This window comes from Oryx dammah, unplaced genomic scaffold (assembly GCF_014754425.2).
Source record: "Oryx dammah isolate SB20612 unplaced genomic scaffold, SCBI_Odam_1.1 HiC_scaffold_21, whole genome shotgun sequence".
Lineage (NCBI taxonomy): Eukaryota > Metazoa > Chordata > Mammalia > Artiodactyla > Bovidae > Oryx > Oryx dammah.
In genome coordinates, this window is record NW_024070205.1 from 11777845 (window position 1) to 11800407 (window position 22563).

Consider the following 22563-nt stretch of genomic DNA (forward strand, 5'->3'; position numbering starts at 1 on the left):
CAAGCATCTTTGTCATCAGCCGCTATTGGCATCCCTGTCAACCACAGAATCAGAAAACAGAAGTTATCTGGAAATAAAGGAGAAGAGGCAGGCAAAAGCAGAAGCTGGAAGGTCCACGAGTAACATAAAAATCTAAAAGGTATAAGAAAAAAACATCACAAAGCAGTGTCTCCCCAAAGAGTTTCTTTAAGAGTCTCACTAAAAGTGTTTATGGGACACTGGAATATCACTCTAAAGCTTTCCGAAGGGATCTATCACGTGGGCTTAGGCTAGCCTGAAAATGAGGCAATCCGGGGACTTAATTTAATAAACCATCTGAAAAAGATCCAGTGCAATTCTGCATTGCACCAAATGCCTTCATGGAGCACGGTGCCGTATAAGGGTATTCCACCGTATTCAGGATGACTAGGAGTGAGTCTGTATATGATAAATGAGGTAATATATGTAAGCAGTGATGGGCTATGTGATAATTATTTTACTTGGAAAAGAGCCCTTTTGTAAGCCTGGGTGGAGAAAGTGAGGGCAAACTTTGCAACTGCTCCGCAGGCCAGCTGTGATTTATCACCTTTCACTAAAAGCAGTCTTGACATTTGGAGGTATGATTTTATGGTCCCTACTTCACTCAAACTGTAACATTCACTCAAATTAGTAGCACTTAAACTATAAAGGGTCCACCATAACTGCATAAACATTCTATAATTGATTTTGGAAAAAAAAAAAAAAAGGTAACTTTTACTTCTCCTGTGCTTTAAAGGCCAGCATTTTAAGTTTCCTTTTCTCCTTCCCACCCAATCATTAAACGAGACCTGATCTCTGCTCTTCAAAATAAAAAAGAAAGAAAAAAACACCCTGAGAAAGTATTCCATGGAATACACATATACACACAGATACAGAAAAGGAAGGTGATGAGGTATAAGAGAATCATGCTGTGAAAATAGTCTTGAGCTATAATTAATAGTATAGAATTCCAAATAACAAGGAAACCACTTTTAATGTTAAAACCTAATCCATGGCATAAGATACTTTTGTTGCTGCAGTATAGCCTTTTCCATAAGATACAGGGTATTTCTGGGTGACTCACATGCATTTATCCAATGAAACAATTATTTAACTATTCAAGAAATGGAGTTACAGTGCAGAAGAGGCAGATAACCTGGAGGACACAGTTTCTACCTGTTATGGCCAGAACGACCTAGTTTTAGAAGTGCTCAATTCAGTTATCCACCCCATCCGACACTGTTCCGTAAAGCTCTGCTCCAAGTAACGTTGTCCATTCCCACCTCACCCCTCCCTATTCCTCCTCTGCCATATGCCTGTTCTGGAGTGCTCAACAGAGGAGAAAGACCCTGTCCCCAAGTTCTTATTACCCTGCTCTATTCAAGTCCACAAGGCCACACGTTTACTCAGCCATGTCTCACAGTGTGTCACAAGAAATACAACCAGAACCTAACCTCTCACTCAAACTAACATGCGCGCCAGTTAACTTCCTGTGTATCATCCAAGGGGACACTAATCCCATCCAGCCCAGCTGAGGCCACACCAGGCCTGTGCATAAGCCACCTGCCAATTTCAACTCCAGCTGAATTCTGAAAGCTGAGCTCCTCTGCTAAACACTGCCACGTGGTTGAAGAAAACGTGGTGGATCCGAACAGAAACCCCCTCCTCCACAACCGAAGGATTCTACTGCACTGCCCAAGTAAAATCCCTGAGACGCTTGATGTATCTCCAAAGCACCAAACATAAGCCAGGTCCATCTAAGCCTCACAATACCTCTGTGTGAGCTCTAAATCCCATTTTACTTCTCTAGTTTTCTTTAGGAAAAAACAGCTCTGGTGCTGTGAATTCTGCAATGCATTCACTGCAGATAAGAAAAAGAAGACAGAAGAACCAGTTCCCAGGGAGAGGAACCACATCTCTGAATCAACTGCTAAAAATGCACGACTGAAATAACAACAGAAGAAGAGTCACCCTAAACTGTCATTTTCATATGAGTAGCTTCCTGGTTTATTTGGTTTGGAGTTTTGCATTTTAACAGGAAAGCATAAGTGTATGTGAACCCACAAAAATAGGTTTCTTCAGTGGCAGATTGGCCTGTAAATCCTCCAGCGTGAAAGTTAGATCCCTCTTGTCGGATCATCAAAAGACTATAGTGAAGAAGGCCTTTAAAAACAATTTGAGATGTTTCTGATTTGCTGTCCATTTATCTGTAAAAATGGTATTATCCCCCACAGTAGTTATTAATGAGGGTAAGGTTTTGTTTTTATTTTTTTTTTAGGGTTTTGTTTTTCTCGTTTTGTGACCAACAGCACAGCTTAAATGCTAACTGTTTATAAGGGTTACAGACACAGTCTTGGCAATTACTAGGGACCAGGGATTAAATCCAATGATCTTATCACAAGCATTTTGAAGAGGTAATCATCCAGAAGCAAAAGTTTAAAATACCTTGCATTAGGTTGTAAGGGTTTCTCTGTAGGAACATATAGTTCGGTTGTAAATTAAGAAGCAGAGAGGTTGAGATGCCTCCACATAAAATATAGAGGAATTACATACAAGCATTCAAACCTTCACTGAGGTATGGAAAATACTTCAAAAGATGACTAGACGCAGACTCTGAAATAGCAGTTCACGCAATTACATTCCAACGGCTTTGGAACATAAACCACCATACATCAGTTGGATAACTGCAAAAAACAACTTATGCGCAATCAACCTCTACTCTGGGTAGTCTGGGATTTCTGTAATTGACACGTCTATAATTAACAACTGCACCATCTTCATTTTCCTAGGCAATCTCTTCGTAAAAGTACAGGAAAAGAAATTGCAGAGTAACACAGACCAAAGAAGCAAATCTCATAGCCAAGAAAAATCCCTCCTTCAGAGGCTATACCACTCACTTGGAATACACAAAAAGATGAAGCCCAGGGGATTACCTCACCTACAATCTGTCTATCAAGAAAACAGACACGGTGCCAATTTACCTTACAAAACTGACATTAAGCTAATAAGATTTCACATTATAATCTTTACAAAGAGAAAACACAGTACAAAATTCAGAAGTCTCCCCAGCAGCCTACTCTTCAATTGTTTCTTAATCATGGTTGACTATTTTAGTCCTCTGCAAATACAAACATATCTAGATGCATTTAAGCTGGCTATAAAACACAGCAAATTCCGCTATTATCTCACAGGGCCAGGGAATGAGGTGTTCGAGTACTCCCATTATCACAGATAAATTTCCAATTCCCAAAAGATTAACATAAAATCAAGCCATAGCAATGTCTTTAATGTAGGCTAGCTTTACTTTGATGAAAGGAAATGCATGTTAAGATGCTGTACCTTTATAAACTCTAGCCATTATGAAAATAGCAAAATGTGAGACACTTCTACCATAACTGCTAGCTTTAGATAAATCAGCTTTCAGTAAAGATGAAAATACAAATTTGTAAAAGAAAAGGGGGATAATTTAGAGGATAATCACCAACCCTATGAAATGGTTATGGATTTTTTTAGGCTCCTTTAAAAACCAGGACTCTTATTCCAGCCTTAGAAGAGACCCAAGAGTTATCAAATTCATCCTTCCACAAAGTGCTGGATTTCCTAATAAAAAAGTTATCTATCTTGAATAGAATATGGCCAGGAAGAGTAGTCTCAAGTACTTCTGTTATTTATCTCTCTTTATTATTTTTTAATTAAAGTAAAAGTGAAGTCGCTCAGTCATGTCTGACTCTGTGACCCTATGGACTATAGCCCCACCAGGCTCCTCCATCCATGGGATTCTCCAGGCAAGAGTACTGGAGTGGGTTGCCATTTCCTTCTCCAGGGGATCTTCCCAACCCAGGGATCGAACCCAGATCTCCCACATTGCAGGCAGACGCTTTACCCTCTGAGCCACGAGGGGAAAAGTATAGTCAATTCTCTACCATATGCAAAAATAGATAGGCAGTGGGAACCTGCTGTTTAGCACAGCTCAGGGCTCTGTGACAACCTAGATGGGTGGGATGGGGGTGGGGGTAGGAGGGAGGTCCAAGAGGGAGGGGATATATCTACACATAGCAGATTCACTTTATTGTACAGCAGAAACTAACACAAAATTATAAAGCAATTACATTCCAATAAAAATAACTCAGAAAAAAATGTAGTCAAGATTATTCCTAAAGGAAGTAATTCCAGCATATTTTTATATTTTATTGGAATTATTTATATTCCTTATTACTATTAAAGTGGCCTCCTTGCTTTTCTTAGAGCAGCAGTATTTAGCAGAAATATAATGTGAGCCATATACTTAATTTAAAATTTTCTAGCAGCTACATTAAAAAGTACAAAGAAGTAAAATTCAAATTTCAATAAATTTTATTTAAAATGGTCATTCAAAGTATTGTGCTTTTAATATGCAACTTCTTCCCTGGGTCTTTCCTGGGTTGGGAAGATCCTCTGGAGGAGGAAATGGCAACCCACTCCAGTATCCTGGACTGGAACATCTTATGGACAGAGGAGCCTGGTGGGCTGCGGTACATGGGGTCACAAAGAGTCGGGCATGACTGAGTGACTAACACTTACTTATGTAATTAATATGAAAATGGCTAATGAGATTATTTTAACCTTTTGTCATACTAGATCTTCAAAAACTGCTGTATATCTTATACTTACTGCACGTGTGAGTTTAAGCTAGCCACACTTCAAGCACTAGATAGCCACATGTAGCCAATGGCCACCCTACTGGACAGCACAATCTGCAATTAGTAACTGTTCAAGGAACTGAAAGATTTTGGCTCAGCGGTAGATCATAGTTTCTATGACTAAAGCCACCTAAACATGCAATAAGGAGACTTATGAAAGGGTGAGAGTCCAGTCTCTGGAGGGGCCTGGGTAATATCTTTTTTATTAAGTTTTTGTTTTATATTGGACAATAATCGGTTAACAACGTGATGTTAGTTTCAGGTATACAGTAAAGTGATTCAGTTACACATATGCAGGTATCTATCCTTTTCTAATTCTTTTCCCATTCCGGTTGTTATGTAATACTGAGCAGAGTTCCCCGTGCCATAGAGCGGGTCCTTGGTGGTTACCCATTCTATAGCAGTGTGTACATGTCCACTCCAAACTCCCTAACTACCCCTCCTCCCCCCTATCCCCATCTGGCAACCATAAGTTCCTTCTCTAAGTCTGTGAGTCTGTGTCTGTTTCTGCAAATAAGTCCACTTGTATCATTTCTTTTCAGAGTCCGTATATAAGCAATATCATAGGATATTTCTCTTTGTCTGATCTGAGTGGTTTGTCTTGCCAAGCAGACCACTGTATTGAGTGGTTCCTGTGTGCCCGACACTGTGATACAGTAGCAATTTTGCGAAAACTAACTCACTTAATCCTCTCAACAACGCATGGAGGCTGCTACTCTTACCATCTCCATTCACAGATGAGAAAACAAAAGCACAGGGTGGTTAAGAAACTACCCAAGATCACAACGCAAATCAGTGACAGAGCCAGGATTCAAACTTGGACAGTTTGGTTCAAGTTCACATTCCTAGCCACTAAACTCTGCTGTTCTCCATGTGTTTATTTTTCAAATATAAGAGTTAATCATAAGGCAGCATTGTTTTTAGCTATTTTCCTCCCAATCTAGGTCAGTTATTTTTCAAGCCATGTGGGGGGTGAGAAAGGCACAAGGAGATGGGACTCCAGAAAACCCTATCGATCCCCTTAACTTATCTATCCGAGTTCCACACAAGAGTTTATTTGGGGAAAAGGGAAAGGGTAAAATCCATTGATTCAAATATATTGTAGCTGTATTATCAGAATTCTAATTTTCTGAGCCTCCTGTATCTCTCAAGTCTCCTCCTCAACAAAAGTTCCCAGTCAGAAACTCACACCTTTTTTTCTGAACTTATTCAAAAGAATTAAATTTTTTTTTCTTAAAGGGTTCATTTTATTTCCTCTTGCCAGGTTCTTATTATGTCTAGTTGGCATCTCTGTGAGAAGGGAAAGGCAACCCACTCCAGTATTCTTGCCTGGAGAAGTCCATGGACAGAGAAGCCTAGCAGGCTATAGTCCATGGAGTTACAAAGAGTTGGGCACGACTGAGTGGCTAACACTTGCGCTTACTTACTTCCTCCCGTCACCCCAATCCTCATCATTTTTCTGCCATTTGGTTCTTTCTGACAACGCAAGGTGCCTGTGCCATGCTTCACCTTGGAATCTTTCGATGGCTTTCTATTTCAAGGCAGTGTTTTATTCCCTAAAGGATTCAAAGAGTATTTATTAGAAGGCTTAAGTAACTGTGAAACACTGAGCTCAACACATTCTTTTTTTTTAACTGCAGAAGTTATGAGAGTGTTTCTCAAAGCATCTTACCACGGCCCCTTTCTCTGCCACTACACATCCCTGGGAATTAGAACAGTGGAGTCAGCCTACCTGGACCATAAAAGCGGACACCAAGAGTAGTCACCTGGCAGGCTTGTAAGAAGCATTAAATGAGTTGATCAACAAAAGGTGCTCAGCATAGCACGTGATACATTAAAAGCTGGTGATTATTTTAGTTATTTTTGTGACATGTTTTAGGAACAATGTCCTATGGGATCTGTTAATAGTTAAAAGTACTTAGATACATCAAACCCTTCAAAAGTGGTCTCCACCTATCTATGCACCTGCTCCTTCCTCCCCTCCATAACCCCTACACACCCACACACACCCACACACACACACACACACACACACACACAGATCAGTACAAACTGCCCTCTGCCCTTGCCTGAAAATTCCACGTTCTTTCCTGTTTCTATACCTTGGCACAGGATGTTCTCTTTGCTTTGTTTCTTGTTTTTCCTATTCTCCCAGCTCTCAGGTTTTTGGGAGCAGAGACCCTGTCATATTCTGCTTACCCAGGAGATGACTGTTTGCTAATCACATGAACCACGCCTGGGAACCGAAATGGCAGCAAAGCCGTGCATTCAAAACCAGATTTGACCTTCGAAAAGTTTACCATATTAGTGCAGGGATTTTTGAGAACCAGCCCACTGTTCTCCTAGCTTGGCCCTGCAATAAACCATTTTTTGCTCCAAACTCGGATATGTTGGTTTGGCCTCACTGTGTATCAAACACAGGATCCTGCATTCAATAACAGGAGGATGAAGTCATACAGGACACAGTCAAATACCAGTAGAGAGACAACGAGGCCTTTGGTGACCCAAGGTGCCTCAGGATGACCTTTCATTTTGTTGGAAGAGGAATATGTGTTTAAACTAAAACGTGTGTCCTTTTACATTAACCCTTGAGTATATTTAAAAAATCACTGTTCATTAAATTAAAAAACAAGTTTACCATATGGACAGAGATCATTGTACATTTGTCAAAATCCACAGAATGTACACCAAGAGTGAACCCTCACATAAATTATGGACTTTGAGTGATATGATGTGTTAATGTGGGTTCATTGACTGTAACAAAGGTGCCACCCTGGTGTGGGGTGTTGGCAGTGAGGAAGCAGTGTGGGCGGGACGGGAGGCATATGGAACTGTGCTTTCCACTCAAATTTGCTATCAACCTAAAACTGCCTGAAAAAATACAGCCTATGTTTTTGGGGGGGTTTTTTTGACCACAGCATGTAGCTTGCAGGATCTTAGTTCTCCAACCAGGGACTGAACCCGTGTCCTCTGCAATGGAAGCATGGACTGCCAGGAAATTCCCTACAATGTTTTGGGCTTTTTGTTTTTGCTTTTTGGGGTGCATTGGGTCTTAGCAATGGCATGTGAACTCTTAATTCTAGCTTGTGAGATCTTGGTCCCTGCCCAGGGATCAAAATCTGGACCCCTTGCATTGGGGGCATATAGTCTTAACCAATGAACCACCAGGGATCCCCCCTATAGTCTATTTTTAAGTTATCTAATACAACACCAACTGTAATTAATGTATATCAAAACTGAAATCAAAATTTATTTTATTTTAATACAAAGCAGAGAAGGCAATGGCACCCCAATCCAGTACTCTTGCCTGGACAATCCCATGGACGGAGGAGCCTGGTAGGCTGCAGTCCATGGGGTCACTAAGAGTCGGACACGACTGAGCAACTTCACTTTCACTTTTATGCTTTGGAGAAGGAAATGGCAACCCACTCCAGTGTTCTTGCCTGGAGAATCCCAGGGCCGGGGGAGCCTGGTGGGCTGTCGTCTATGGGGTCACACAGAGTCAGACACAACTGAAGTGACTTAGCAGCAGCAGCAGCAAACTCTAAAACATGCATGCTTTATGCCAATTTACACACAGATGCTTAAATGCGTACACCCCAATGTGCTACTAATACGGAAAAAAGAGCCAACTACCAACCACCAAGGTCAGAACCTTTCACATGCTTATCCAGTTGTGTCAGTTACCAAGCTACATGTATCTTTTGGGCCGGACAGTCTCCTCCACAGGAAAAGAAAAGTCAAGGAAGACCTGAACACCGAAACCAAAGTATAAACATGAAGACCAGTTGGACAAACAAGTGCTCAGGTGAAACAGTCCTTCAGAGGATAAGAGGCAGCCTGCAGTAGGTGCCAAGGGGAGAGGAAGACTTTCCCTGACCCCAACTCCTGTGCAAATGGAAAGAGGGTGTGGATCCTGAGAAGTGAGGAAAGAGATCAAATATGATCATTTTCCAGAGGGACTACCCTGAGAACTGGGCAATGATATCCCAGGGCCCAGGGCAATCACAGGCTCTTCCTTACCCTAAGGAGGGCTTGACTCTCAGGGGTCTGCTATCAGTTCAACGCTGGCAACCGTTCAACCATGGTCCTTTACCTACCAACCTACAAAGCTCTCAAGAAACAAATGCCTGAGTGAGTCTCTCTCAAAAGTCTCTTCTCCTGAATGTCTACAAGGCTGCAAAGCAGCAGGGCTTGCTTATTACCAAATGGCATATTGCTCTAAGAGTCTCTTCTAAAGAGAGGTAACGTGACTGTCTGAATGGTGAACCCTGGGTTTGCTTAAAGCCCAAAGAAAACACGGGTCATGAGGAATCTTAAGAGGAACAAAACTCCCATTTTACAAGCTCCCACAAAAAAAGCTTCAATAGTCATGCTCACTATAAATGCTTTTTTCTTTTTTTTTTTTCTTTTACCCTCTTTGAAGAGGAGAGTATAGAAACAAACAAAAAATAAAAGCAGCTATATCCACCCAGTATGTGGGAGTTTTCTCCTTGATATGTAGCTGGAACATCAAAACCCCAGCTACCCCACTAGATTGTTTTTAGAGAGTAAATGACTTTGGGGAGGAGAATCTCATTACAGCCTCCTCATGGGCTGAAAGCAAAGGGGAGCTGCCACACACACACCCCTATTTCCTCACCCCCACCGCCCCCAGCCCCGTGCAAGCTCTAGGGGGTATCCTTGCTTCTCCCAGCATCAGAGCAGGTCCCCGCATCCACTGAAAGGTGTTATGAAGGAGGCCACGCTGGGAGTCACAGGATGCTTGGAAACCAGGCTGAGGCTGACAAGCCGGCAGCCTCGTGTCCACTCCTCACATGGGCCACATTGCGGCCTCTCCACTCCTCACACGCGCGCCCTTACCTCCCGCAGCTCCAGCCTCTGGGCCACCGCCTCCAGGCACTCCCGCCCCGTGCTCTCCACGGACAGCGTGCACTCGATAACACTGCTGTCCAACAGGCGGATGCGAGTGACAAAGCAGTTCTTGCTCAGGACGTTGTAGCGCCGCGTCCGGCGCAGCTTCAGGCCGAAAGGCATGGCTCTGCAGGCCTGGGATGCCGCCCTCGTGTCCCGGCGCCCACGCCCTTGAGATGGCCTTAGCAGCTTCGTGACGGGGCACTACCACCCGTGCTCCTCCAGGTGTGGAAAAGGGCGTCCATGCCCGGCGTGGCGCTCCGGAGGGTCGCTGCAAACACAAATGTAGCAGCAAGGTTACGGGCTGGAAGGGAAGCTCCAGGCGGCACACGTTCCTCCCGCATGAGCACATCCCCCTGAGGCCCAGATTCAAGAGCCTGCAAACTCTGATGCTCCCAAGCGCCTTGGTGGAACCCATGCACTTGACCTTATCTTACAAGGGTGATGTGACAAGATCCACAGAGGATTAAAAAGACTCATCCAAGAGCCCACGTGGCAAAGTCAGTATTCAAACCGATGTCCATGCAACTTCAATTCACATTTTTTAAGAGATCATATTTCATTTATTAGATAGGCACAGACCAAAAAAATTAGTAATACCCACCACTGAGGAAAATGCTGGGTAGTATTTTTCGCTGAGACTGTAAACTGATGAAATGCTAAAAAAACAAAGCTTGGTTACTAATAATACATAAAACTTTAAATGTATATATCCTTTTACTCTCTGAACTTCTACTTTAAGAAATATTTTCTAGAGATACATTTGACCAAGTTTGAAAAGGACATCCACTGAAAAATTGTTTATAAGTAGCACTCTAGTATTCTGCCTGGAGAATCATGGACAGAGGAGCCTGGTGGGCTACAGTCTATAGGGCTGCAAAGAGTTGGACAGGACTGAAGCAACTTAGCATGTACATATAGCATAAAATTGAAACATTTTCTCTGTCAACAGAGGATTGGTTACATAAGTAGTACTATACCCACAGAATGTAAAAATATGCTATCACTGACAATTGAAATAAATATATCATTTGCAAAGTTGTTTGAATTAGGCTAAGTAGCTAGTGTTTTTAGTGTGGCAGTCTAGGACATGGAATTAAATGGAATTTAAAAAAGCAAGATGCTTACTGTATGCATAGATTCCAGTTGCATAAAATTAAAAATATGTAGAGAAAGATATATTCTTGTGTATACATTAAATATTTCTGAAAGGATGCACAGAAAACTGTTGGGTGGCTGCTTCTTGGGAGAGAAATCTTTTACTTTTCTGTGTATTCTAATAAAGATTTATTCTTAATCTACTTACAGAGTATCACTTTTATAATTGAAAAAAATAAGTAGCCAAAACGTGTGCTGCTAGATCACTGAAGATAGAAGGAAAAGTTACTATATTAACTCTGGTTGAGTTAAAAACTGTGAATATTTATGACAACGCAGGTAAAGAAAATCTCGTTCAATGTATGAAAGTGAAAGTGTTAGTCACTGAGTTGTGTCCCACTCTCCGTGACCCCATGGACTTGTAGCCTGCCAGGCCCCTCTGTCCATGGGATTCTCCAGGCAAGAATACTGGAGTGGGTAGCCATGCCCTTCTCCAGGGGATCTTCCCGGCCCAGGGACTGAACTCTCTCCTGCACAGCAGGTGATTCCTTACCCTCTGAGCCACTGGGAAGTTCCTTCAGTGTGCCCATGGTAGTTTTAATGATGGCTGTTTCAGGTGAATAGAATTATGAGAGACTTTGTGTTTTAAACGTTCCTTTGACTACTCTTGATTTTCTGTTTTTATTGTCATGAACACTGCTTTAATGATCGGGAAAAACATAGTGAATAAAATGTTTACTCAAGAACCAACCTTCTATTAAAACCATCCAACAGCTTGTATTGAAGTCACTGTAACCATAAGGTTGGAAAAGTCTCAGATGGGCAGCAATACTTGGAGTTCAATAAGATATTTATATCTCATTGCCCCTCTTTACCCAGCTATTGGAAAGTTTGCTTCAAGTATCATTAACTTCAAATTTCTTAAGTCTCTTCTCTATTCTTTTTTTAGATAAACTTTTTATCTTATATTGGAGTATAGATGATTAACAAGGTTGTGTTAGTTTCTGGTATATAACAAAGTGATTCAATTATACATATACATGTATCCTTTCTCAAATTCTTTTCCTATTTAGGTTGTTACATAATACAGCCTTTCTGCTCAAGAAAGAAGGAGTGAAATTTGAACTTTTTTTAAACTTCTAAATATATTGTCCATTTCAACCCCATTTACCAGCTCTCTGGTGTTGACTTATAATCCCTATTTTACAGATGGAAAAAGTGAGGTTCAACGATTTAAGCAATTCATTGATCCTGAACTTAAAATCTAATCTTGTTCCTCTTTTAACATTATTTGTCTTTATTTTTAATACTTATACTTATTTTCTTATATTATTGGGTGATAGAAAATGAAATGAATATGCATTTAATTATTAATTATAAATTAGTAATTAATGATGAGTTAGTCTGCAACTTTTTTTTTAAGAAAAAGTGAATACATGAATTCTTTAATGTACTTAAAATCACAGCTGTATCCTTTTTTCACCAAATATTTAGACAGATGTGGGGAACCACCCTATTCTTATTTTGTTCCTTTACAAAATGCTTGATGCAAAAGCCCGTCACCAAACTACACCAAATTTAACTCAGTAATAACAAGATTTACTGACCCCCAGATGTCCCATGCATGCCAGTGATGACATTATTGCCATGGACAACACAAGAATAAAATAACAACAACAAAAGCAGCTTTACCATCCGCCCTGTGCCAGCAATGCTCTCACTGGAAGATTTCCAATGCTCTCATCTTCCAAAGAAGCCAGACATGTCCACATGGCCTCTCTGTTCAACTTTCTGTTTCCCGTGAAGCACAAAGAACCATCTCCTGTTCATATGATCGTTTTGTTAATTTGATTCCCTAAGTCAGGCAGCCGTTAAGCCTTTGCCACACAGAATTACCTCTGAGCCCCCTCACTTAGACAAACAGGAATAGCTACTTGCAGGAATTCTTGAATTAATAATTCTAATGGCTTCAATATTTAGAAATCACTCCTTGTCAGAAATCACCCCAGACCTCAAGCCAGGAGGTTGTCAGGACACAACCCTACAACACAGCCAAACACACTCCCGAGACTCCCTGGGCCAGCCTCTGTCGTCTGCCCTCGGCACATTCCTTAGCGTGACAGGTACATGTTTTATGAAGGCTTAAAATACATATGCAAGAGGTTCGGGCTTGGTAAAATAGATGAACGTTTCTAAATCACTTTATGTTGGCAGACTGTCGTGTTTACCTCCAAGGTAGGCCAACTTGATGATCTCCTGATATCGGCAGAAAAAAACACAGAGGGACCCACCCAAAAAAGGAGAAAGAAAAAAAAAAAGAGTATCAGAATTCAACTATGGAGTCCTTAAAGAGTTTACTCCTCTCACATTTCCATGAACTTGCTAAAACACAGGGCAGAAGACATCAACATTCAATTCCTATATGAAAAACTATAGAGAGCCTCAGAGAGAGAAAAATATTTGCTCTGTGGGCACAAGTCACATTTCTCAGCCTGGGCCGGGCACCTTACCCCTGGGTGTGTCACTCTGAACACCTAGGAAGGAATGCGGCTGGCTCGGCGCACATTTATCCCAGCCACTGCTAAACACAGTCCCTGCTCTTAAATACATATTTGACAGGACACAATCCATAATCCAGCGATAAAAAGTACACCGTACAACAGAGTGCACAGATAAACACTGTTTTTATAATGAACAAAACACACAAAGAAATGGGGGAAAAAGTAAGGTCACCAAAATGACTGTTATCTCAGGGCCCCATGGTGATGGTATCAAGCAGCACTCTCATTTTATATTTCATATATTGTACAATCATCCATCAGTCTTTGCAGGAAATTGGTTCTAGGACCTCAACAGAGACCAAAATTCGAGGATGCTCAAGTACTTATGTAAAATAGCACAGTGTTTGCAAAGAACCTATCTTATACTTTAATTCATCTCTAGATTACTTACAATACCTAATACAATACAAATGCTTTGGAAAGAGCTGGCTAGTCTGGCAAACTCAAGTTTTGCTTTTTGGAACTTTCTGGAACTTTCCTTTTCAAAAATATTTCTGATCTGAAGTTGGTTGAACCCACATATGTGGATCCCGTGGCTACAAAGAGCCAGTTGTATTTCTGAATTGTTCTAACATTTTACAACTGCCTCATTTTTGTAACTAAAGATTCTTTCAAATATACTAGCTACAGAAAATGGTACATCAGGTGCAACATCTGAGAATACATCTCCTGCTGCTGCTGCTAAGTCGCTTCAGTCGTGTCCGACTCTGTGCGATCCCACAGACGGCAGCCCACCAGGCTCCCCCGGCCCTGGGATTCTCCAGGCAAGAACACTGGAGTGGGTTGCCATTTCCTTCTCCAATGCGTGAAAGTGAAAAGTCAAAGGAAAGTCGCTCAGTCATGTCTGACTCTTACAACCCCATGGACTGCAGCCTACCAGGCTCCTCCATCCATGGGATTTTCCAGGCAAGAGTACTGGACTGGGGTGCCACTGCCTTCTCCGTACATCTCCTAGAAAATACCTATTTTAAGTTTTAAAGAACTTTTGAAATCTGCAGTTTGTCAGACACTTGCCAGATAAACTATGAACAAAAAAGCTTAAAAGAAAACTGGTCTGGTTCCTCTGAAAGTCAGTGTCATGAAACAAAAATTGAACAGGAAGGATTGGAGGCAGACTGCTCCAGAGTAAGAGAAATCCTGGAGTCATAAAAACAAAACGCAATGGGTGACCTTCATAAAACCGAGCTTGCAAAAAAAAAATAGTTATAAAACACACAAGACATTAGGGAAATCTGAAATAGGGAGTAGAAATGAGATGATATGAATGTTTTATGGTTTCTTCTTTTTCAATAGTGGAATTGTGGTTATGTTCATCCCAGATTGCTTAGTGGTAAAAAATCTGTCTGGAATGCAGGAGGCACGGGTTTGATTCCTGGGTCAGGAAGATCCCCTGGAGAAGGAAATGGCAACCCACTCCAGTATTCTTGCCTGGGAAATCTCACGGGCAGAGGAGCCTGGCAGGGTCTATGGGGTTGCAAAGAGTCGGACACAACTTAGTGACTAAACAACAACATTATATATTTAGGTGTAAAAAGTCACTCACTTAACAGAAGGAGAGAGAATTCCAAATGAGCTGAGCAGTTCTACGATTCAAAGTTTAATCTCAGGGAACAGGACACACTCAAACCTTGGTAGGAGAACTGGATTCATCCAGAGAGGCCTAGAATGGATGTCAATTATTTATCCTCAGTTTACTCATCCATTAAGATAAACTCAACCTCAGACTGTGCTCAGTTGCTCAGTCATGTTCAACACTCTGTGACCCCATGGACTGTAGCCCACCAGGCTCCTCTGACCGTGGGATTCTCCATGGTCAGAGTACTGGAGTGGCTTTACTCACCTGTAAAGATAATCTCTTCTCCAGGTGTTTGTGAGGTGCCAATGAGAAAACGTTTCCTGGGTGTGCTCAGTAAGCATGGGCGTTTTCCCCTCCTATGCCCCTAGCTGTGAGCTGGGTTTGCTCAAGGATAGCAGAGCAGGTGTGTTTCGAAAGGACTTGAGGATCTTGGCACCTATTGTGGACAAAGTCGTTTAAAAGAGAAAATAGGCAGGGACTTTTCTGGTGGTCCAGTGGTGGAGAGGTTGCCTTCAAATGCAGGGAGTGTGGGTTAGATCCCTGGTCAGGAAACAGGTCCCATAAGCCTTATGGCAAAAAAAAAAAAAAAAGAAAACCCAAACATAAAAGAGAAACAATACTGTAACAAAGTCAATGAAGACTTTTTAAACAGCCCACATCCCTCCACCTCAAAAAAAATTAAAAAAAAAAAAAGGCAAAACAAAGAATATAAAGTTCAGCATGAAGCAACGACAATTCCATGGTGAAACCTGACCAAGTGTAAAACAAAATCATGGCCTCTCCCAGCACTGCTCCCTTGCCATCCCCCTGACTCTGACATCGGGAGCAGAAATGAACCAGCCATCAGAGGAAATGTCCCATTACCAGCCCATCCTCAGTGGGTCAGAAGACTGTCATCTCAGGCAATAATGTGTAGAGAGTGTGTGGTGTCAGCAGCTGGTTTGGGGGTTGGTTTGTTTTGCTTGGTTTTTGGTAGAAGGTTGATGCTAATCTGTCTTTGGTTTTATAACCCATTTGGCTGTGTCGCTACAGCCGCAGGCATATCCCAGTCTCTCTCACACTGAAGAATCTCCCATAGGCCTCTGGGCTCCCAAGTAGCATCCTGTAGGGAAAGATCTGTGTTGGATTCAGCTCTGTGGTCCCGTGACCCGGAAATGGAGCTCTGGCCATGGCAGGAAGCTGAATAAATATTTGTCGTTATGATGAAAGAAAGAATGAATCCTGAAAACAGTTGAGATTTTTGAAACCAGGGTAGGACAGGCATCTCCAGATGACCTCAGTGAGACTGGAGGAATCTGGAGCCTCAGAGAGGATGGACTTGGGGACGCTTAAGAGAGGCTTAAACCACGGAAAAAATGGCATGAGACGTTATTTAGCTCCCTGGTGCTTCTTGGGGGAAGAGTTTTACCCAGATTTCTAAAAGTTCTGCTTCTCCAGCCTTTGATATGCCATATTCCAGGGGTGGTCTTGAAGACCAGAGAGACGCCATATGCCCAGAAGCTCTCTGCAAAAACTACACTGGAGCTACTGATGGGTCAGGGTTTCAGTGTGCCAGTGACTGCTGAAAGCAGTTTGTTGGGATATTTACTCTGTAAACACCCCATTCCTTTCATGTAATAGGCAACAGTAAGAGAGAACGTACAGAAAGCTTTAAAGTCACTTCTAAAACCCACTCCTGACTAATCCATCAGATTTCCCAAACCTCTAACATGTACATATCCATCTTTAACTATCAGCTATGAATTTCTAGTACTTTGTACTCCTTTTATCTAAACATATCAGTGAAAATCCTGCCAGTTAAAAACACAAAGCAAAAACAGCATCATCATCATACAGAAAAAATTATTTGGCTGATCTAATAAATCTTTAAATATGATGGGTTAAAAGTAGAGAGATCTTTCATAATGTCAACCAAATACAGCTTAATCTGCTTTTTTAAATTACCTGTACAGTGTTTAGAAAAATGAAAGACAGAAATAAAAACCCAAATCTTCAAGACGGTCATCACACTTCCTCTTGCGTTCTCATGCTATGTTACGTATACTTGCCTCCTTTCCCCGCCCCCCAAGATGTAAGTTCTGAAATCACTAGCAGAAGCTAACTGTTGTTCAGCTGCATTCTTTATTTACCAACAACTTCTGGAATCTTTCCAGCATTCCATATTATTGCAACTCCCAAGCACACCTCACAGAACTATGTAACCCTGGTCTGGGTGTGAGAAGGGAAAAATTGATGTAACTCACACATCCTGCGTATAAACCTGCAGGGGGCACAGCTTGGTTCTGAAAAATACTAGGTCATTTTCCTAAGGGGAGTTTTAAAAAAGCATGGAGTGAGAGGGGATGAAAATGTCTTCTCTGACTCCCTCTTTGAAGAGCAGCAGAAAGGAGGGAGGCTGGGGTGAAACAGGAGATTGGGTTTGACACATAAACACTACCATGTGTAAAATAGAGAGCTAGTGGGAAGCTGCTGTATAGCACAGGGAGCTCAGCCCAGGGCCTAGAGGGCTGGGATGGAGGGGGTGGGAGGGAGGTTCAGGAAGGGTGGGGGGTACATGTATACTTATAGCTGACTCACTTCATTGTACAGCAAAACTAACACAACATTGTAAAGCAATTATCAAACAGAAAGAATAGCAGAGAGGAAGTTCATTTTTAGTAAAAAAATCAGACTATTAGTTTCTACCATAAATTTGACATATACCCATATGTCTAATTATTTTTAGCCAAATAAAATTTTTGTGCAAGGTCTGAAATGCAAATCTCTACTTTTCAGTTGCTAAACAACTACAACAACAAAACCAGAATGGCCACCTTTTAAAATCCCTTTATTTCTCTCTCACCAACTCACTTTCAAACATCCAGCGGTGAGATGCAAGAAATGTGTCCAAAAACACATTTCCTAACATTCCCATGCACTACCTACCTAGTTGGCCTTTCAAGCCTTTCTTAAGCTGTATTTAGAGTGAGAAGAAAGCTTCCTATTATAGCACCCCATCACAGGGGTGCCTCACCCACAGGAAAGGTAGCTACACAGTAACATCTCTGCAGAATATGGCTGAAAATCAGGAAACAGAGCCAAAACAGCCTTTGAGCATTCATATATCACAAGGCCCTTAAGTCCAACAACATACAGTTTTGCTTGGGGAAACAACACTCTCACAGTTCATTCGTTCTAACTTTACATACCTTTATATAGCTAAATCCGCCCTTAGCAGATTCAAAAGGGATAAGGAGAAGCACCTTGATAGGGCATAAAATCCACAATGAGGGAGGTGACAGATAAACTGTAAAATGACGCTGGTGGTAAAGAAACTGCCTGTCAGTGCAGGAGATGTAAGTTCGATCCCTGGGTTGAGAAGATCCCCTGGAGTAAGAAATGGAAGCCCACTCCAGGATTCTTGCCTGGTGAATCCCGTGGACAGAAGAGCCTGGCGGGCTCCAGTCCAGGGGGGTCACAAAGAGTCAGACACGACTGAGCATGTGCACAACAGCTGTATTGAAAACACTCTGCAGTAAAAGGGAATGATTAAATAACATCCAGTGGACTCTGGTTGAGAAGGCAGAAAATGAATATATTCTTAAACAGTCCCATTCATAGTGGTTAAAAATAACAAGAAAAAAAAATGGTTCTTGAGAAGGTAAAGCTTCTGTTACTTGGAATCTTTTTTTTTTTACCTTAAGCAAGTGGTTCCTTTTTATTTCTGCTCTTACACTCAGAAGCAAACCAGTTCCAAGAAGTATCAGATGCTGCCATTTTTAACTGGGGAAGGGAGAAGGAGAGAGGAGGACAGGGAGATGTGGAGGAAATGGAGGAGACCTGCAGAAGGCAACTCTGGGAAAACAAGCAGTTGACAAAGTCCCCCAAGGTAAATGTTTAAAAAAATCATTTCCCATGGGCTTGCAAGGAGTCAGACACGACTGATCGACTGAACTGAACTGAACTTTGAAGATTACTGCCCTGAGGTTTCTAGAGAGACAGGGTCTTCCCACAAGAAGGACCTTAAAATGTGAAATTTCCATTTTTCACTTAGCTAAACTTTTAAGGCATTCAAAGTACCTCTTGAATATTTACCAATGAAATGATACGGTGTTTGAATTTGCTTAAAAGGAATGGGGAGGGGGAACTCGGGGTGGGAGGGGCGGGTGGAGGTGAAGCAATACTGGCCTACTGGCCAGGAGTAGACAGGTCTTAAGGGTTGGAGCCAGGCATGTCAGGGCTCAGACCACTCTCTACAGCTTTGTGCTTGCCATCTTTTCCATATTAAAAAGCTTTTTTTTTTTTTTAAAATAAAGAAATATTTCTTAAATGGTGCTTTGAAAGTAACCTGGTATAAGAGATAACAGTGCCTACTTTGCAAGAGGTATTTTACAGAAAAATAGGGTCAATATTTTCCCTCCAACCCAACCCCTCTTGCCCTTCCAAAGTAAACCTTACATCTCAGTAGATCAAATTGACAGTGGAGTTTTTCATTTCATTTTTAAAAGATGACAGGAATAGCTCTTTTGGTAGGTAAAGTGACAAGTTGGATAAAATACAGAGAACAATCAATCAGGCATAAGATAAGGGGTTCTTCTCTGTCCAACTTGCATAATCACCTGTATCAAAATACCTGACTCGGGTTTACTCCTTAAATGAGTTCTGTCTATTCATGCCAGGAATGCTTTGTCGTAAAGACTCCACCCTTCTTTGAGAGACCGTAGAATCTGCAGCTCTCAGTTCCAGCTCTTTCTTCTGTCAGTGTCTACAGCCACAGCATGGTGATGTGTGTCCTGGAATGTTCAAGCCAATCGCAGTCAGGGATGAGACTGGGTGATTCCCACAAGTGTCAGAACATGAAGAAGGCAATGATGGGCGCCTCCATGTTTAAAGGAGATTCGAGGCCAGGGGTGCCCTGCTGAGCTTTTACTCCAAAGGCTCTTGGAGATGGCGCCTCCTAACGCCCCATTTCACAGGATACGGCATCAAGGCTGCAGAACTCAAGATCTCGCCAGTTCCTAATCACGCTATCTGACCTGCCACATTCTGACTCAAGGAACCATTCTAATAAAATCCAGGAAGCAGGTTGGAAGCCATGACCTGGTGGCAGGAAAATGACAGTGCAGAAGCAAGCCACCACATTCCATCAGGAGGACTGCAACACGCCCTCTGCAGCCTGCCGCTGCTCCCCCCAGATACAAGAGGCAGACACGGCAGAGGCAGACCCTGAGGCGGCTGAGCCATCTTCAGCCCTAGCACGTTCTATCCAGAGGCCACAGCAGCAGGACAAGATCCTGTTTGGCCCACGGCACACCCCCTACCCCCGAGGCCTCTTACCTAAATGGCTTTCCTGCTACAGTCCTGGTCTGCGGTCTGGGCCACCGAGCGGGGCAATCCTAGCAGGTCGCATACAACTTCTTCAAAAACCAATTTCAGAAACAATCGCAAGAGCTGTCACCGAGGTTTTCCAGCCTGGTCATGTGACTCACTTGTGAAAATTAAAAAAAAAAAAAAAAACTGGCTGAAGGTAAACACACCTTTCACTTGCTTCACCCGCCTGCCCTTGGGATGAACGCCCTGAAGGGACAAAGCTGATGAAGAGCAAGGGCTCTTCGTGAGCGGCTGTAGCAAGCGAACACCCTTAGCCCGGTTTCCACACCTCCCTTTCCTCCACTTCCTTCCTGCCCTGAGTCCCCTGTCCAGGGCTTTCGGATGGGAGGACTCATCTGTGTCACTTCCTCCGCAGAGGCGGCAGCCGAGCATCTCTGCCCATTCTCTCCCCCCGGGTCTGCGCCACCCAGCTCTGGTTTCCTGGGCGCGTCGCCTGGTTCCCGAGCCTCTCCAGCCCCATCAGCGAGCCTCGCCCGATGTGGGGTCGTTTCCATGTATGAACCACTTAAAAGCCACCTCACTTTCTCCGTTTGTAACATGAGAGTGATAAGAGTCCCACCCCTCACAGGGCTGTTGGAGGAATGATCGGAGTTAAGGACCATTTAGGGGGCTGGCCCAGCGCCCGGCATGTGGTCCGCACTGCGGCTGTTTGCTCTCATTGCCCTTGTTACTGTTATTTCACTGAATATTGCAGGAAGCCCCAGAAAACCCAGACTATCGCCAAGTCCCCAAAGAGTTAAAAAAACAAACAGTTTTCCAACAAATAAATGGTTTTGGAATGCTTAAAGTTAAGGCTATTCATCATAAGGAGGCAAAACATGAATGAAAAACAAGCAATTACTGGTCCCACTGATGGAGAACCATGACAGGATGCCCAGTGAGCTTCAGCTATGTGACCACCTCAGGGAGTCAGGAACACAGCCAAGTGGTTCTAAAGTGTTACAACACAACCACCTTTCAGGAGCCAAGATGCTGAATCAGGAGGGAGAAAGATCGGAAACAGGTATGAACTAGTGTCAGCTGTCAGAGAGTTGCACAATCCCCACTGATGCAATCAAATGTTAATTACTAATGGGAGAAAACAAAGCTTCTACATATTGATAGGTGGTCATGCAACAAGTACGTCCCTTCATGTAGGAAGACTACGTACACATATGCACCAATGCATGGCAAACCCACCCTAATTATCCTTTCTTTTCTTTATCCCTTACCTGGTAGGTAGACAGACAGACAGACAGACAGGCAGACAGACACACACACACACACACAGTGGGTACTTGGTAAAACTTATGTTGTACTAAGTAGTTCTGAGTGATAGTACAAAAATCTGTCTACCTCTAGCATAGCACAGTAACTTCACTGTTGTAAAAACATTTTCTTCGTGTTAGGATCAGTGACCTCAAACCTGAAGATCTGTTCAGCTGCCTGCATCTCGCAGAGCAATTCTGGGCCTTGAGAAAGAAGATACTGCACATGGGTTAACCCTTCCCCTGCACAGGGGATGTCTGTGCCCTATAGCGTGTGAGCCCCGTCAGGACCAGGGCAAATGGCAAGTGCTTCAGTTTGCAATTGGGACTTTTAGCTCTTAAAAACTGAAAAACTTACACATGTACAATTCTAACAAATTCATATCTGACAAATGCAGTAAAGACTATACAGAGTAAATCTTATCCAAGAGGCCTCCTTTTGCTCTGATTTATATTTTAAAACTTTAAGGATTTCAAATTTCCCTGGAAATAAACAACATCTACTGAAATCTTTGTACATAAACAGAAAAAGAAAGAAAGAAAGAAAGAAAGAAATCCCTGGGAAATTAAGTGCATATCAGCTTTTCAACTAGAGTGTTAGAGGGTAGGAACCAACAATGTTTTACACAACTTCTATAACCCCAAATCCTTCTGCACTGTAATTAACACATATTCTGACTCAGCAATGCCACTTTGGGGAAACTTAACTGGAAATAAAAGCAATGGATCTTAAGGTTACATGCAAGGATGCTGCAGTAAACATCATCTATAGCAGAGTGGGGACTAAGAACAACCCCCAGTAGAGTTATGACCAAATAAATTCTATAATTGTTACATTATTTTTGGTATCATGCAGTTATTAATAAATTAGGAATATCTGAACCTATGAACTCAGAGCAACACGTTAAAAATTCTATAACTACTGGCTTCCTGGAAAAGTTGAAAAAAAAGGGGGGGAAACAGCACAGCCAGTCACCTTGAACGTTTCTGCTTATACAAGCTCAGAGAAAGGTGAAGAACATTTCCATCCATCCTCAGAGAGATGAAGGGCAAGCAAAATGTCTACTTTATCTTTATAGCTTTTGGAGTATTAATACTGTATTACACCAAAAAAAAAAAAT

The 22563-nt window shown here is 42.3% G+C and overlaps 1 protein-coding gene across 2 annotated transcripts in view; it reads right to left on the minus strand.

Moving 5' to 3' along the window:
- The window catches only part of PTPN14 (protein tyrosine phosphatase non-receptor type 14), a 192520-nt gene that overhangs the window by 111780 nt on the left and 58177 nt on the right, over nucleotides 1-22563 (minus strand). For both annotated transcript variants that reach the window (XM_040263167.1, XM_040263168.1), the window contains exon 2: nucleotides 9540-9861. In XM_040263167.1, the coding sequence (XP_040119101.1) occupies nucleotides 9540-9713 (174 nt within the window). In that variant the 5' untranslated portion in view covers nucleotides 9714-9861. The remainder of the gene's footprint in view (nucleotides 1-9539; nucleotides 9862-22563) is intronic.